This window comes from Anser brachyrhynchus, assembly GCF_964034855.1.
Source record: "Anser brachyrhynchus genome assembly, chromosome: 24".
In the NCBI taxonomy this organism is placed as follows: Eukaryota; Metazoa; Chordata; class Aves; order Anseriformes; family Anatidae; genus Anser; species Anser brachyrhynchus.
The window spans coordinates 393,612-410,000 of NC_137717.1; the positions used below are offsets into that span (position 1 = coordinate 393,612).

Here is a 16,389-nt window from a genome sequence, read left to right on the forward strand (position 1 = left end):
TACACTAGCTGGCCCTGTGTGATACCTGTTTGCTGTTCGGACACAGCCCCTTCTCAGTTATATAAGACATCAGCAAAATGCATAGGAAGCATACTGCAGCTCATGATTTTAAGTGAAAGATTAAAAAAAAAACAACAGTACTTTCCAACAGTACTTTTAGTTCTGCAAAGTAGTTATAATCATTCTCCCTTAAGCAACAGCTTCCAGTTCAGCAAACCCTCTAGCAGATAAGAGAAGATATAAAATTTAATTAAGTGGCCCGCTGTATACTGGGCCAGAGCTGGCACTGCTAGCCTAAACACAGAAATTACCCTAATGGATCGGGCCGTCTCCATCTAATCTACTGTCCTGTCTCCAAGAGCAGCCAGCACCAAATTTCCTAAAGCCCTGGCACGGAAGACATTGTGTTCTGTTCCAGCAGGAGGCTGAGAGCTCCCCATTTTCTCTTGCTTAAGAAGGGATGGGTGGAATCAGGGTTTATTAGCATGCTTGAATTAATTGAAATCACTCATTTAAATCTTGATTTAAATTAGTAGACAGGAAGCATCTTTTCTAGTATTCAGTTTTATCCTATTTTGCATTTTTAGTTTCATTTTTCTTTAAAGAAAGTAACTGATATAAACGCTAGGCATGCAATTTACAACTCTGTGGGTCTCTACTCTAAGCTTGATGCTATTTTTTGTAAATTTGATACAGCATCCCTGTATGCTTGTAAGCACTTACCATACAATTTACAGACATATTTTGACTTCGTTAAATACCTCCTCCCCCCCCAGTATTTTGCCAAATTGCACATAGATGAAAGTTAATCAGAACAAAACGTGAACTTTTTTTTTCCAGTTGTTTTGCTATGTCTGATGATTTTCACAGCCATTTTCCTCTTCAAAAGCTGAAAAACTGAACAATTCCCGTGCTACTTTGGTAGGTTTGTGGACCAGCTCAGTCTGCATGCTGTTTTGCTGTTTCACTGCCTCAAATTGAATACATTTAACAATACTTAAAACAGCTCTGGTAAAGTTCAGTATACTTTCTATATTTTTCTTCAGAAAAATGTTTACTACTTTGCTGCACGTATGTATGCGTCAGTGCTTTTCATTGTCATCAATAGGCAACGTTTTAGTGAACAGGGCAAGTGAGCCCAGCAACACAAAGTGAGTCCTTTTCACATTGTGAAGAGACCCTAAAGACTACTTTACAATTTTATTAAAAAACTTTTCTTTTACTAAAAAAACACCCAAATCTTTGGGTATTTGGGTCAGACAAGTTTCACATCAACGATCACCCAGGTAAGGCTTCACACCTTTCTCCTGGTGTCCTTTTCTGGAAGTTTCTGCACTGAGTAAATTTTAATAGATAACTAAATTAAACTTTAACTGATACAATTTTAATCGGTGATTCCTCTTGAAGAATGTTGAAATCTAGTTTTGATTTAAATGTAAGACACCAGTCACAGAGCCGTTTTTTTCTCTCCCCCATCCCTGGCACAGCCCTGCCTTCCTGCTCCCAGCCCCACCTGGTGAGAGGCACTCGCAAGTGCATCCTGTCCTGGCAAAGCCTGGCCAGTGGTAGCAGCTTTTAATTCCCTCCATTCATCCAAGGATAACAGAAGAGGCATGGCCCTGCGATAACTGCAGCTTGCATTTAAGCAAAACAAATCCTTTAAAGGTAAAAGCGCGCAGCTCCCCCGAGCTGAATCCCTGTTTTTGTCTTCAGCTGCTGCATGACACAGCACACACACACACAGAGCACCTGAGTTACCTGCAGAGCTCTCCACCTGCATTAGCTTCCTCCAGCCAACCCTGTAATACAGACAAATGTGTTAATAATGTCCGCTGTGAATAGACTGAGGACCACCTCTTTAAAAAAAGATCATCGGTAGTTCTACTATTTTAAGGCCATTGAAATAAGACCTCACCCTTCTCAGACATTTTCCATGCACAGAACTGGGCATATGAGGAACTTTGTCTGCATATTTGCATGTTGATTACTAGAGGTAATCTAAGCAACAAAGGAATTAAATTAAACATCACAAGTGGACCATAAGGTTTTTAAGCATGATGAATGGTAGCTCAGCTTCACTTTTACTATAAAACAATATTACTAATTCAGAACTAAACCTGAACAAGAGAAAACAAGTTGAGCTGCTTATTTCAACTGGAATATACCTTGAAACAAAGACTGCGTTATAAGTTAAACAGTTTATGTACCTTATGCATTCAAGAATGCAATACAGGAGGAATATGCGATACGCGTGCTGTACTTCAAGCAGCTGACTGACTGATTTCTGAGACAAAGAGCTCCAACAGAAGTCACTGTTACAGGACTACTCCAGCCACCGGGGCAGGGAACAGTGTCTTCTGGCTTCGTTCTGTAGCAAAACGGACTCAAACATACGAACTCTTCAAACTAGTTCTAAGAGAGCCGAAGCAGTAAGTTCAAAAGTCAAACCGTTGATTGAATCTGAAAATATACAATTGCCTATTGTTTTCAGATTTCAGAATCTTTTTAATATTAAAACAATATACTACTTTCAGTGTAACTTATTACAATGACTGAGACCTGACCAAGAGGGAAAAAAATAATTCCACTGTAAAGTTCTGTGAATGACAGGCAAACTAAAAAGGTACAGCAGTAAAACCAAGCTGTCCTCCAGTAAAGCGAAAGAAGCTGCAAGGCAACACTAAAAAGTGGCAGATCTCCTTTGCCTGCCAAAGTCTGTACCACAGTTTTGGATAGAGATTGACAGGTGAACCAAGTATTGCTGTCAATGCTGGATACGAGTCAAAGTTTTATAAGCAAATGATCCTATACTAAACGATGTTACCACACTCAGCAGCTGAACTTAAACTCCACAGAAATGCAGTTCGATGCCCTGCTGAAAGCTACTCTTTCAACAGCATTTTCCGTATGAAAAGATACATATTAGTAGGTTTAGTGTTTGTGGAATGAAATCAGCAGTGTGCAAAAACGCGTGTGTATTTAAGCTGCTACAAGTTAGTGCACCTTATGTCATAGCCTACACTAGACAGTTCTCCAGCTCTGAGCCTCTGCTTGGGAGACAAATTAGTCAGACAACATGCAGCTGAGCAAGCTTTGACATGCAAAATTTTAGTTATGACTTTAAGCGCTGAACTCTGCTTTGGTAATGTTATTTATCATTCAGACTACAGCTTTCAGAGTAATAGACATTTCACAAACCAGTAGAACTGCCTCTGTCCTGAACGTTAAGGGAATTCATAAATTAGAGTGAGTATAAAACTTCTGGTGAAGCTCAGGGAGCTGGCCCATGAAGAACTCACTAGGCAAAATTCCAAAGTCACGTAAGTGGAAAAATTTAATAGTTCAACAGTGAGTTTCTATAAACTATTACACACACCCTTGCTATTGTCGCATCTGTTGACGCTACAAATACATCTTTCTTTACTATGAACTGCCAGTGACTCATTTCATCCTTAGGTTTACTTATGTGGAATCATCTTCATCTAAATTATTAAAGTCCAATTAAACTTGATAATTTTTTTTGGCATAGTTATAGTTGTTGCAGCAAGTCAGTTGTATAAACCCACTTATCTGTCATTTCAGGAAGGTAGCCTTGATTAACAAGTACACATAAAGCATTAGCAGATTCAGAATAAAAAGAACAAGTATGATTCATGCACTAGAGATTCTGCCATATTATACAAGGCATCCTACATGGTTACCTTGTGAACTACAACAACATGACTACAAAAAGGACTGAGGAACAGAGATAAAAGATTAACCAAGATGACTGAGTGGCAAACAGATCAGACAAGTTTGACTTTGGATGATGTGATCTCAATTACAGACGATCAAGAGAGGAATTCAATAAGTCAACAGTTCACCACTACAAAATTCCACAGTACAGACACAAACACTAAAGGTTATTATCCTTGAGTGATTTTGTACTAAAACAAAATATCTATACAACAGGTATTCAGAACAGCAAGAGACGGTGTAGTAACTCAAAAGATGACAACGGTGCTTGCTATCACTTGTCTAGTATTTGAATGTAATGTGATATACAGCTAAGTAGGAAGGAACCTAAGTATTATGCTAAATTCTATTTAGAAGTGAAATTGTTCTTGAAAAGTGTATTAATTCCTCTTTTCAAACAAATTATTCTTTATGGATAGACACACAGAAAAAAAGGGGGACACCTAAGAATTGAAACTCCAAAGAGGAAAAGGCGGGGGGAACACCCAAGTCTTGGAAAGTTCTGGTATTCCTTCATGGTTTGTCCAAAATCAATAGTGAAGTCCTTTATCAAAAAGTACAGTCCTGGAGGCAGGAGACGAAAAATGGGAATAAGGAAAGTTAAGCTGTCAGAGACTCAGGTACAGAATATTTTTAAAGAGCTTCTATTACTCCAAAGATTAAAAGATGCAGAGGTCAAAAATCCGTATGAAAATAAGATGGAAATTGTAAAGAACAGAATGTTAACTCCTTGTGAAAACTGCACGCATACAGTCTCTAAGACTGAATTTCAGAATCATTTGCGCTGCCAAGAAACACCACAGGAAAAAAAAAAAGAAGCAACGACATTAGCACAACACATTGTTAGGTTCTGTAGTTTCATAGCACCAAACTGACTCCAATGTATTTTTCAAAACGTGTTTGTCCAGAAAGTTCTTGGAATTTATTATACGCATATAATAACAGATGACACTCAACACTGGAGCGTTGATGTACTAAGTTTACAAGCACTTTGCATTCAATGTATACTAGGCTAAGAAACAAAAAAGATTCAGCATATAAGGAAATGAAGAAAGAAGCAAGGGTTATCTTTAAAAGTTGCATCTGGTATCTACATAATACCAGTTTTATTTTAAAACCCTACACAATGTCAAGTAAGAAGACTAATCAAATATCTACACTTAATTGTGCACACCACATCTACTTCAGACGTAGAACAAAATTTTCAAAAGCTCGTATGTTTCAGTCCTCCTTCCAGAGGAGCCCTAGACTCCAAGATTGGCTTGCTATCAGAACCAGAGCTTGAATTTTTAGAGATTTGACAGCTGCAATCTACCAAGTTTCAAATATGACTATACAAGACAGTGAGCAACCAGAATTCTTTAGATGATCATTCAAACCAGTGATTACATGAACAAAATTTAGTTAATTTATGCAAACTTGACATTTAAGTCATGATTTTTTTGCAATACTTTGAAACATTCTACTTACTATGACAAGCAGTTTTCACTGGCAAACATTTTTTTGTGTGTGTGCGTGCTTATTTTTAGACGTTACCATCCTAACAGAGTGCTGACCAGGTAAGACTGATGTTCTTGCAAAACAAGAGTAAAACAATCTAGACACATTAGGAGCACCACTGAATTAAAAAAGGGCTATTTCTGCTATCTATAGGACAGTTAAAAATGAAGGTCCTGATTTTTCAAAAGCCAACATACTGCATCAAATATTTTTTCTTATCTGTGTATTTGTTAAACCTGTACAAAAGAAAGCTGATTAGCAAATGTAAGTGTTCATATAAAAATAGCCAACATCTGTTTAAATTTAGAAATTTATTTTGTTTAATCCACAAGCTTTATATAGCTTTAGTTAAAAAAACAAAAACAAAAAACAGTGAAAACATGACAATATCCAAAGTTCAGGTTCCTCAAACTTTCAAAGACCACATCTCTGAAAGTTGCTTATACCATTCAGAAGAACCGCAACGAGACAAGATTTATGAATGGGGCAACGACATCTCACAAACAAAATTTATGTAACTGAAGGAATTTTTCTGGGACTGCTGATCATGGAAACTGCCCTTTAAAAAAAGAACATAAAAATACAAATGAAATTCCAGTGTTCCAAATCAACATGTTACATCAATATAAACCCACAGTGTCCTGGTAAACAACATGCTTTCATTTATGTACCACTCTAAATTGCTATTCTTGATTTACTTTAATGGAGACTGTACAGGCAACAGTAGAAAGCATTAAAATATATGTACTTCCTTGGTAATTCTGCAGTGGTTTTATTTCTGGGCAAGCTTACAAACCACAAAGGTTAGTAGCATAATGTAAGTGGATACAAAAGAAGTCAAATGAGACCCTCACAAATTATTCTAAAGGCTTTGTTGAATTTCAAAGAAACTAGGGAATTGACGGTCATGTTTAAAACCTTCAAAACAAATTCCTACTGCTTCTAAGAAGTCTCACTCTAAATGAAATTATGTTGACTGTCAATGAAAGAATGTCACTAGTACACTGTGGACACCTTTTGTAATGTAAATCCATGCCCTTTGTACATGGTGAACCTCAACCTAGCAATTATTACAACAAATGTTATATTCTAAAGCTCAAACACATTTAGCAATTTGAAATTGAATTCTGAGTACAAACCAAATAAAATGTACATTATATCAAAGGATTCAGCCTAAGATGGTGGTGACACTTGCGCCTTCCTCATTGACCTCAGTGCTTTCTCTCTCAGGTGTTTTTCTAGGTCATCGAGGTTGTCTTCTGGTTCACTTTCTGTCTCCTTGAAACAAAGATAGAACATTTCTTCAAATACTGAAAGCCAAGCTGGGCTGCAGTCCTCCCGCTATTGTAAATCATCAATTAAAGTTATGAAACAGGAAGTTGCATTTCTGAAGTAAGATTGCTATTTGCTATCAGAGTACTGTGTACATTCATCTCCTTCTCTACCTATTTTCTTACAATGGACTCTGAAACAGTCATATCTACCAAATTCCTACCTTTTTGGGTTCTGTCTCTGCTTCCTGTTCTTCCTGTGCTGAGGTGGTATCTGCTGCAGCCACAGCAGCAGCTGCTGTAGCTGCTGCCGCCTTTTCCTTCTTATGTTTTTTGTGTTTCTTGTGCTTCTTATCCTTTTTATGCTTCTTATCCTTCTTTTTCTTCTTCTTCTTTCCACCCCCTTCTTGATCTGAATTCTGTAACAAACCATTCAACAGACATTACAACTCATTTCCAAGACTTAAAAATTCAGTTAGAACAAACCCACACCCATACTTGGCAATTCAGATGGACTGTGCAACTTCTGAAACTCAGTGAAGTCCAGACTGCCTTCAGAACTTGAGGAAAGTCACATGCCAATGAACTGACAGTAGCAATCCCAGAAGCCAAGTAACATAACGCACGGTTGTGCTGTCTGAATACAGAACGTAACACCACACAAACTTGATATGCTTGTCACAGCAACAACATGCAAGCCTCTTCATAGAAATGAATACTGCAGGTGGAATCTAACTCCCTAACACACTCTTCTACCAAAGAAATGCAATGTCCCTAGGAAACATTCACAGAACAGGTAAGAATACCGAATTATCTGTTCTTTCCTATTATGAATATAGTTTGCAAATAACACTGCCAAGCATAATTCAGATCACCTCACTTTGCAGGCCATGAAACTAACTAAAAGTAAAGCAATACTTAAGTAACTTCATGAAATGAGAAAGTATTTTGTTTCTAAAGTTATAACAGCACTTTTTTCAGACTCAGAAATGTTAAGCTTGAAATGTTTGTGTTGTGATGTAAGAATTTTAACTATAAAAAAATCACTCCAAGACTATTTTTCATTTTGCCATGTGAATAAGCTTAGAGCTGTTCAGCCATTAAGTCTTTATGAAAATAACTTGTCGTATAACCCCCAAACAATATTGCTTTTATTAGCAAAGAAATACCCTTGCAGGTGATGGGCTCTGAGTTGGACTTTTAGCCTTTTTTGCAGGTGACCAGTTTGCAGAAGGGGAACGAGATCGAGCAGGAGATGGAGGTCCTTGATGTTTTTTTGGAGCTGGTTCAGGTGATCCTGATGCAGACCGCGATGAAGATACCCGTCTTGCAGATCGTGGACTTGGTGTGGAAGCCCTTGAAAACAGAAAAGCCACACTTAGATTCTAGTGTTAGAAATATGACATGAAACAAGGAAGTAAAAATTACAGAAAGTCAAATGAACATTTGTATTTATAACTTGGTTAAGCAGCCACTTAAAAAAAATTAGTTACTGTGCTGGCGTATGTTACAAAGGGCAAAACGATCTCATACCATTGTGTATCCGTAATGCGAAAGGATATTGCAACTTGATAGCTTGTTAAACAATAATGCTATTGTTGTTCAGGAATGATTGCTCCCTTTCTTTTTCTGATATGACTAATTTATAACCTCATTAGAATTCAAGAGAATAGCAGTGCTATTTTATCATCCAATGAAGGAAGAGTGCAAACCATTTTGTTGAGCTATGTTTTCTTGCTGAAAGAATAAGCCAGCACCATCAGTTTTATTCTGTTTTATTTAAAAGCTAACTGCAAAGTTCATTTTGCTTTAAGCAAAGCTAGGAAAAAAGTTTTAAAGTTCTTTTTATCTGCTCATTCCCAGTAATTTGTTAGGCTACTAAAAAGACCCCTCAGACTCTAGATCCTCTGTAATGCTTCTCCCCACACTTCACTTAAGGTTGAAAACACTGATTAAAATAAACTTCAGAAAAATCACTTAGGGGTCGGTTCTATGAAAGCCAACAGAGCCCCCACTACTTGAGTGACCTCACAATACATCAGAACCACTTCCATGTGATCCCCCAGCTATTCTCATTGTATTATTAAATAAAATTAAAAAAAATAATATCAAACCACCACCAACAAATAAGACTGATTTTTTTTTTTTTTTTTTACTTTGTCTTCTTAGGTTCTGGCGTTCTTGACACCCTCCTGATGGGTCTAGTGCTTGGAGATGGAGACTGTCTTCTCTGCGGTGAAGCTGAAGCTCCCCTTCGCAGTGGTGGTGGGCTTGCAGAAGTATGAGAAGCTCTAGGCCTTGGTGAAGGTGAATGCCTTTTGTTTTGTGGTGGAGAACGTGCTTCGCGATTAGACCTACTGGGAGGAGAACCCTTCCTATGCTTGGAAGATATCGAAGGTGAACGCCTTTTAGCAGCTGGAGAGCTCCTTTGTTTTGGCGGTGGTGAATGGGAGACTCTGCGTTTTGACTGTGGAGACGGTGATGCTCGTCGTTTAGGGGGAGGAGGAGAAGCTGTTCTTCTCTTAGGAGGTGGAGAAGGCGAGTATCGTCTCTGTATTGGTGGAGAGTATCTCCGTGGAGAAGGTGAGCGTCTACGTGGGGGTGGTGACGGAGACCTAGAAAGAAAACAGATGTTCAGGTGCCAAACAGCCATGTGAATTAATTTCAAATGATTACATGATCATTCCTCTGAAATTCTTAAAAACTTTATTAAATAAAAACTTTTTGGAAAAATCAACTTAATAGATGTTATTCAGTACCTGATAACAGCAATCAAACTGTATCCAGACCACATGCCTACCATAGGAAATCTCAGCAGCAAAACTATATTCCCCTTAGTAAAGCTGTGAATCAAGGAACAGGTTTCCTGTATTATGGCATTTACTTTTACACACCATAGTTGGAAGTCAACAAACCAAAAAGCAATCATTTCACAACAAAAATGCAATACAGTACCTTCGGCGAGGCAATGAAGGTGACCGCCGCCGCCTAGGAGGAGGGGCAGGCGAAGGAGAGCGCCGTCGCCTGGCTGGTGGGGGTGATGGACTTCTCCTCCTCCTACTAAGGAGATAAAGGGATTACTCAGAAAAATTGCAACTGAGCTGTGAGATTTTTTTTTTAATTATTATTATTATGCTTTCACTATACAATAGCATCTTCCTCATGTACTTCTAATTCTAGTAAAACCACTAATGGGAAAAAAATATACATCCAAGTGTTTCTAGAAAGTAAGAGAATAGATTTTCATTGTAATCTTCAGACCCCACAACACCACTCACAAGAATTTCACATTCTGCTTAACCTGACCTATTTGCACCCTGCAACCAAAGAGGAAGCCCCACTCTCTCCTATCTTCTTCTCCTGAAAGCTCATTTCTGCCACTTTCCTTGGGCTGAATCTAGTGATCATGTAATGAGTCAGACCAGCTTACTGATTCAACAACAACAACAAAAACTCTCAGTCATCACACAGTAATGACTGCTAGGTGTAACGTAAGGGAGGAACTGGGAATGCTTTCAGCAAGAGTCTGAAGCTGGATCAATTTTAAGTGTGAAACTTGAAAACAGCTTTTATCTACGTATCTGAAATCCAAAATGACTTATTCCTTGAAATGCTAAGAATCAGTTATTGCAAAACTGAAGCTATCTGGATTCAAGTTATCACAAAATAAGCCATTTTCTGCTCTCCAAGATAAGGTTTAAAACAGACTTCCAGGGAAGTTTCAATAAAGCTTGTACTTTCCTGAAGTTATAAAGGGAGGAAAACTTGCATTTTGTATAGAAAAAACATTCTTCCCTGGCTGTTGTTCTCCAAGGCAATGAATTACACTTTTTATAGGAAGAGTTTACTGCAAAACACATTATTTTATGATCTGGAGAAAAACAGCCTCTAATGTCATGGTTGCCCTAATTAAATGTGTTTAAGCAGTTACACAATAAGCAATAGGTGAATTTAAACTATGCATAAAACTTGCAGCATACTAAGATCTTTGAATTCCAATCTGTTTTACATAGAATTGTTTGATAAATGACAAGATACGTGATTAGAACGGACTACGTTGGTAGAAGTAGTCACACAATCTCACATCATTATGTATGCTGCAACCGTATTCTAGCTAGGTCTTAATTCACAGATTGCTCACATGAGTGATTATGTCAGATTAATAAACCCATCGTACACTGAGGTTCCAACATTCCAAGATCAACACATACCAAACAATTCCACAAATAGAAGAGTTAACAATACTGCCTACATAAGAAAAGAAAAAAAGTAAGTGTTAGCTATTAGTATACGACTACTACCTCCAAATACCTTATGGATGGGAAGAATGAGAGTACTGAAAACACAAATTAAGTGTGACCCAGAACATCAAGATCTTTATCGCCTATTGCAAGTCCGTGGAAGGGTTTTAGTTGTAATATGAAAGGCAAGTATTCAGTTATTTTCAGGCATCAGTGAGAACATTAGTGTTATTAGCTGTTACAGGCTTATTAGAATTATCAAGTAGCCTCTCTTCCAGGAGATAGTACAGGCGCTTCTTTTGTTTGGTCTTTTTTCCCTGCCAGTGAAATGGTCCCAAATACAAACCAACAAGGAACAGATCAGACTGAATTTCCTTCGCCTTACTGCTTTGAGTGCACAAATCCAAAGGGCAGAAGTACGTGTCCATGACAAAGTAAGTGAGAGCCTATCTAAATGACTTTTGATATGCAAATCCTGTTTAACAGATTAATTTCTAACCAACCTTTTCATCACTGGTGATTGCCACCTCTTTTCCATCTGCATCCTGATAGCAGTGGAGAAAAAACAAAACAAAACATCTAACTGCCGTATATTTGAGGCAAAAATGAGCAAGTTCAAGTAAAGTTCAGGGTAATTCTCAACAAATGAGCCAAAGAAGAATGCAATCTTGAAGCAGACCAAAGGTCCATCTAATCCAGCATCCCATTTTTGACAGACAGAAGATACTTCAAGGAAATAGAATAAAAAGCAGTCTGTATTAAAATAAATAAATTTTATCTTTGTGATTTCCAAAGGCTAGCAATTTTAAGAGAATTCCATGAACTGTTCCACAAGTTTAGTTCATAGTAGGGGCTTTTAATAAAGCATTACAGGTCAGAACACAATCACGTCACTATAGAGGAAGCTTGCTAGAACCAGCATTGAGATCCTCATTTTCTTTTGACAGTTACTTTGGAGAAAAAGGATTATCTGCTTGTACAATTTTGGGCTAAATTCTTTTGGGTAGTTGCTGACAGTTGCATAGCAAATAAACACAACGTTAATCAGTTATTAAAAAAAGACATCAGTTATGCCCAACTTAAGAAGAAATTACCGAGGGGAGGATTCCTTCTGTCGTTTTCGTGGAGATGGTGATGGACTGCGTGAATGTGAATGGCGTCGGCGTCTACCAACTTCCCCATTCTTCACATTGGATCTTTTAGGTCTTTCCTCTTCAGACGAAGATGAGGAGCCAGAATCTATAAATGTAGAAGAATTATTCTCTGGAATATGATTCTCATGACACTCATTACACAGTTACTGATATGGTTATACTGTTGTTTACACTAACTTCCACTCCTGCAAAACAAGAAGCCTCTGTTTAGAAGCAATTCAACTACAAACATTAGTTGAAGTGATAAATAAAGCCATCAGAGTTGGGTAATAAAATTTGCAGCAACCTAACCGTCCACATAACATTTAACTAGCCAGGTAACCTAAAAAAAAAAAAAGTCAACTGCAGTTATATATAAAAACAAAGTGGACAAAAATCTACAACGAGTCCAGGCTATCTTACTGACCTCAAGCAAGCAAAAGCCCAAGTTATTAGAAAATAACCTAATGCATCAATAGTTTAAGTAAACCATAGTATGATTCTATGATAGTAAACAATATTTGTGTATGATGGTAAGAGTTTAGAAGTGCAACTTTTAAAGATGCAAATTCATAATGATACATACCATAACCTTAAAAGAAATTATTATTGCTCACACTACTTTCACGAAGAATAAAGGTACTTGATTATGAGTGGTAAATATATACAACCCAATTTTAGGAAATGTACATTATCCATACCAGATGAAGACTGTTGATTTTGCCTTCTGTATTGACGCCTCTGTTGCACAGAATCTGCTGCAGCCATTTTACCACCTTTATCTTCTTCTGAAAAGGTACATACAGAAAAAAATAAATTAAAAATACAAATATGTCTTACTGAGGCAGAAGTAATTAAGTACAGCAGATCAAGCTTTTTTTTTTTTAATTAACTCTCCTCATCTTAAGGTTGTATTGAGTCTGGACTATTCTTTGGCTTAGCTTTTTCCAAGAAAGCTCAGATGAAAGACCTTACGCAATATGAGTGATTATATTTATGCTTCTGAAAAAATCTTTCTTTCAATGCTGGTTTATCAACAGGTTTGGCACTTTACTAGTATCTTTTATTGTCATACACCTGATTAAAAACCCCACCCAAAACCAGTGTTGAAAAGTGAGAACCATACCCGATTCAGACAGCTCAGCTTTCCTTGGTTTTGGCGCTGGTGAAGGAGATTCTCTTTTTTCAGTACTCTTATGTTTGGGTGCTAAAGGACAAAAGTCAAATAACTTTGCTGTAACTTTTTTTTTTTTTAATATCTGTGCATGCTTTTCTGCTCTCACAAACTGTAAATACCATCTCTGAGAAAATGAAAGCACAAGAAGATTAAAGTGCTGAAAATTTTTGTTACCTGATGCTCTGCCAGGTGAAACAGAGCCACGGCTTTTTCTTGAACGATTTGACTGCTGAGGTGTTGGAGATCTACGTGGTTTTGGAGGTGGACTTGCTGGTGGAGATGGTCTGTGCCTCCGCCTAGGAGGGCTTGCAGAAGGAGACATCCTACGTGTTTTACGAGGAGGACTGGATACAGTTCTTTTAGGTGGTTTCTTTGGTGGTGATCGGGAACGTGAGGAGGAGGAAGAGGAGCTACTACCAGATAAAGATGCTGATGACCGTCTTCTCCTGCAAATCAAATATAACATTAGACTATGACTAGTCAGCTTAGGAAATGTTTGAGCATGAACACAGAACTGCATTTGTTTGCAAGCACATAGAGAGCCACATACAACAGCACTTCCAAAACATGGTGGACAGCCTTCAACACGTGGCTTGTAGAAAAGATTAACAACCAATCTTTCAGTTATCTTTAAACTACAGTGAGAAAAAAAAAATGTTAGTGTTACCTTTGCTTGCTTTCTGTCAATCTACAGACTACAACTAAGCTTTTCTCCTGGGTACAATTAGTTTTCTTTGGGCTTTCTAACTATCGGATGGTTAAGAGAATTCTCCATGTTAGCACATGTGATTTAATGATCTTCAAAATAGATCTATTTAAGAGTTTAGCGGGCAAGTATGTTAAAAAGTTTTTATACCAGGAAGAAAAAAATTCAGCTTAACAATTCTGAATCAGTATATCCCTCCTTATGTTTTAGTCTTTCAACTTTACTTTGCAATTTTAAAAAGGTAGGGCCTCTAGAATTCTGCGGCAAAATTTGTGGCAAGTTCTGTTGTAATTGTGTACCTGCAGAATCCACCTTTGGCTGCAGAATTCCTGAGAACCTGGAAAAAAGAAACCCTACCTTGAGTGAGATAAACATTTGCTGAAAGGGAGCTCTTGTACATCTTGAAACATACATATTTGATACTTTTCACAGTTCTCACAGTAACTGTGCAAAATGAGCATCTTTACAAACTCAATAAAGTACTTATCACCTTGTCATAAACAAAAAAAAAGGAAGAATTGTTCCTTCTTAAAAAGGAAGAACTATTGTACACAGGAAGCATCACTAATTCTCTTTCTACGACGAAAACAGGAATCTATTCTCTTCCTATGAAGACAAACATCTATTTTGACATTACCCTAAGTATACAATTCTCTGCAGTACAACTCGGAGCTTTCCTACTAGAAAAATTCCTCGTGCCATCAAAAATATAACCTTCAACACCCAAGAGACAATCTGAAAAGATTTTTATTTACTGAAGCAAAAGAACATGAAGAAATACATTTCAAGTCAAAGTTCAATTTTGACCTTAACTTTATGTGATGGAAAAATGACTCATAGTAAAAAAATCCCTAACAGTAAAATTCATAGTGAATTGTTCGACATTTTCCCTCAAGTGGGGAAAAGAACTGTTAGAAAAGATGTCACGTCTGTCTAAGCTGGGAGCTACCCAGAGCTATTTCAAGGAAGTGTTGAAGTTGCTACTTTTCAAAGAAGTGGAATTCTCAGCAATAATTTCATAAGAAATCATCCCACAGCAACTAGAATGCCCCCACACACTTATGAAATATGACATCGCAGTTTTTACATCACTCAAATTATATATTACAAACAGTATTGAGTTAAGATGAACAAGGTGGTTTTGATAACATTGAGTTTTCAGGAATGACTGTTACCTTCTAAATCTAAGTATAAAATATTCAAGTGTCTCAAAAAAAGGGAATCTTACCTCCTCACAGGCGATCTACTTCTTCTGTGTCTGGGTGGGGGAGGCATTCGCCTTGGAGGACTCCTCCTCCTTGGAGATGGTCGTCGTCTTGGGCTTGGTCGCCTTCTAGGAGAGTAAGACCTGTCACAATCAAAAATTCAAATGAAAAGCAACTACCTAACTTTCAGATTTGAGGAAATTTAGCCTCAGGGAATTGAGTGGAAAGTTGCTTCTCTCCAAGTGCATTACATTACAGCAGCATTTAAATTATGGTGCCAAGCGGTACGTTCAGCCACGGTGTTTTTAAGTTTACCAATACCTTATACTAAGTAGTAAAAAAAAAAAAACAAAACAGTGGGAGGCGGAAATTTGCAAAATCTTCAGTAAACCTACCTACTAAAAGGCTACACAACTGCCACTATCAAATGCCACACTCAGCATTAAGTACCCCATTCTTTCCCCAGTCAGTGTAAGTCCCTGTAAGAATCTTCCCATGAACTGATATGAAGAAAACTCCTGAGCATGCTTATTCACTGAATGTGTCATTCTCATTTGGCCTAAAACACTCACAGCTCAACATCATTAAAAACATCATTACCTTAACTGAGAGCATTACATTAAATAGCAATTTCAGAAGAAAATATTCGGTTCTCAATCTCTGCAATCAAGACAAATAGAAGCCCTACCTTGACCGTGATCTATGACGCCTTCTTGGCCGAGAATGAGATGGAGAACGGGATCGAGACCTTGACCTCGACTTGGACCGAGTTGGGGATCTTTGACGAGTCTTCTCTTTCTCCTTCTCTCTCTCCTTCTTTGAATTACGTTCTGGTGAAGTTTCCTTAGTCTCTGGCACAGGAGGTTCAGATTTAGGAGCTTTTGGGATATCACTATTAAAAAACAAAGAATTAATTTACAAGCACATATAAACTGTAACCACTGGAGTAACATTTTAGAAGCTGACAAGATGTTCTCCAACAACATTCTCTTGCCCATCCACTGACAAGACATTACAGACCCCACTTCAAAATTGTGAAAAGAATTAGAATATGGTACAAAGATTCAAAGACAAGAAAAAGTAATAATCAAGCTCTCTCTTAACTTGCTAGGAAACAAGATGACATTGTCAGAAGAAGAAAAGATGCCCAGTACGATGAAACAACAGTGGCAGCTTAGCACCCTACTTTTAGAATTCTACATAGGAAAAAAAAATCTTACTGATGATTCTTAAATTCTTTTGCCATTTTAGGGGGATAGGGAGAAGCAGACATTGCCCCTACACAAGCTAGGGGGAACGATCTTTAAAAAAAAAAAGAAAATTATCTTAATTCTTGTTAAAAGTAATACATAGTTCTACACACAAAGTTATCGCTTACCTGTTTGAAGTTGCCTCTTGAACAACAGTCTCCTTTGGTTTCA

General features: G+C 37.5%; 1 protein-coding gene across 21 annotated transcripts in view; it reads right to left on the bottom strand.

Annotated features, from left to right (window-relative positions):
• Positions 1–5,531: 5,531 nt before the first annotated feature.
• The window catches only part of SRRM1 (serine and arginine repetitive matrix 1), an 18,013-nt gene continuing 7,155 nt past the window's right edge, over positions 5,532–16,389 (bottom strand). For 6 of the 21 annotated variants that reach the window (XM_080566915.1, XM_080566923.1, XM_080566935.1 and 3 more), the window contains 13 exons: positions 16,347–16,389; positions 15,657–15,860; positions 14,992–15,111; positions 13,232–13,503; positions 13,007–13,087; positions 12,582–12,668; positions 11,842–11,986; positions 11,251–11,292; positions 9,462–9,566; positions 8,663–9,121; positions 7,676–7,862; positions 6,731–6,925; positions 5,532–6,513 (listed from right to left, as the gene is read on the bottom strand). The exon at positions 16,347–16,389 is cut by the window's right edge and continues 158 nt beyond it. In XM_080566915.1, the coding sequence (XP_080423041.1) occupies positions 6,409–6,513; positions 6,731–6,925; positions 7,676–7,862; positions 8,663–9,121; positions 9,462–9,566; positions 11,251–11,292; positions 11,842–11,986; positions 12,582–12,668; positions 13,007–13,087; positions 13,232–13,503; positions 14,992–15,111; positions 15,657–15,860; positions 16,347–16,389 (2,045 nt within the window). In that variant the 3' untranslated portion in view covers positions 5,532–6,408. The remainder of the gene's footprint in view (positions 6,514–6,730; positions 6,926–7,675; positions 7,863–8,662; positions 9,122–9,461; positions 9,567–11,250; positions 11,293–11,841; positions 11,987–12,581; positions 12,669–13,006; positions 13,088–13,231; positions 13,504–14,991; positions 15,112–15,656; positions 15,861–16,346) is intronic. The other 15 variants (XM_080566933.1, XM_080566921.1, XM_080566927.1 and 12 more) reach the window with 8 other exon arrangements.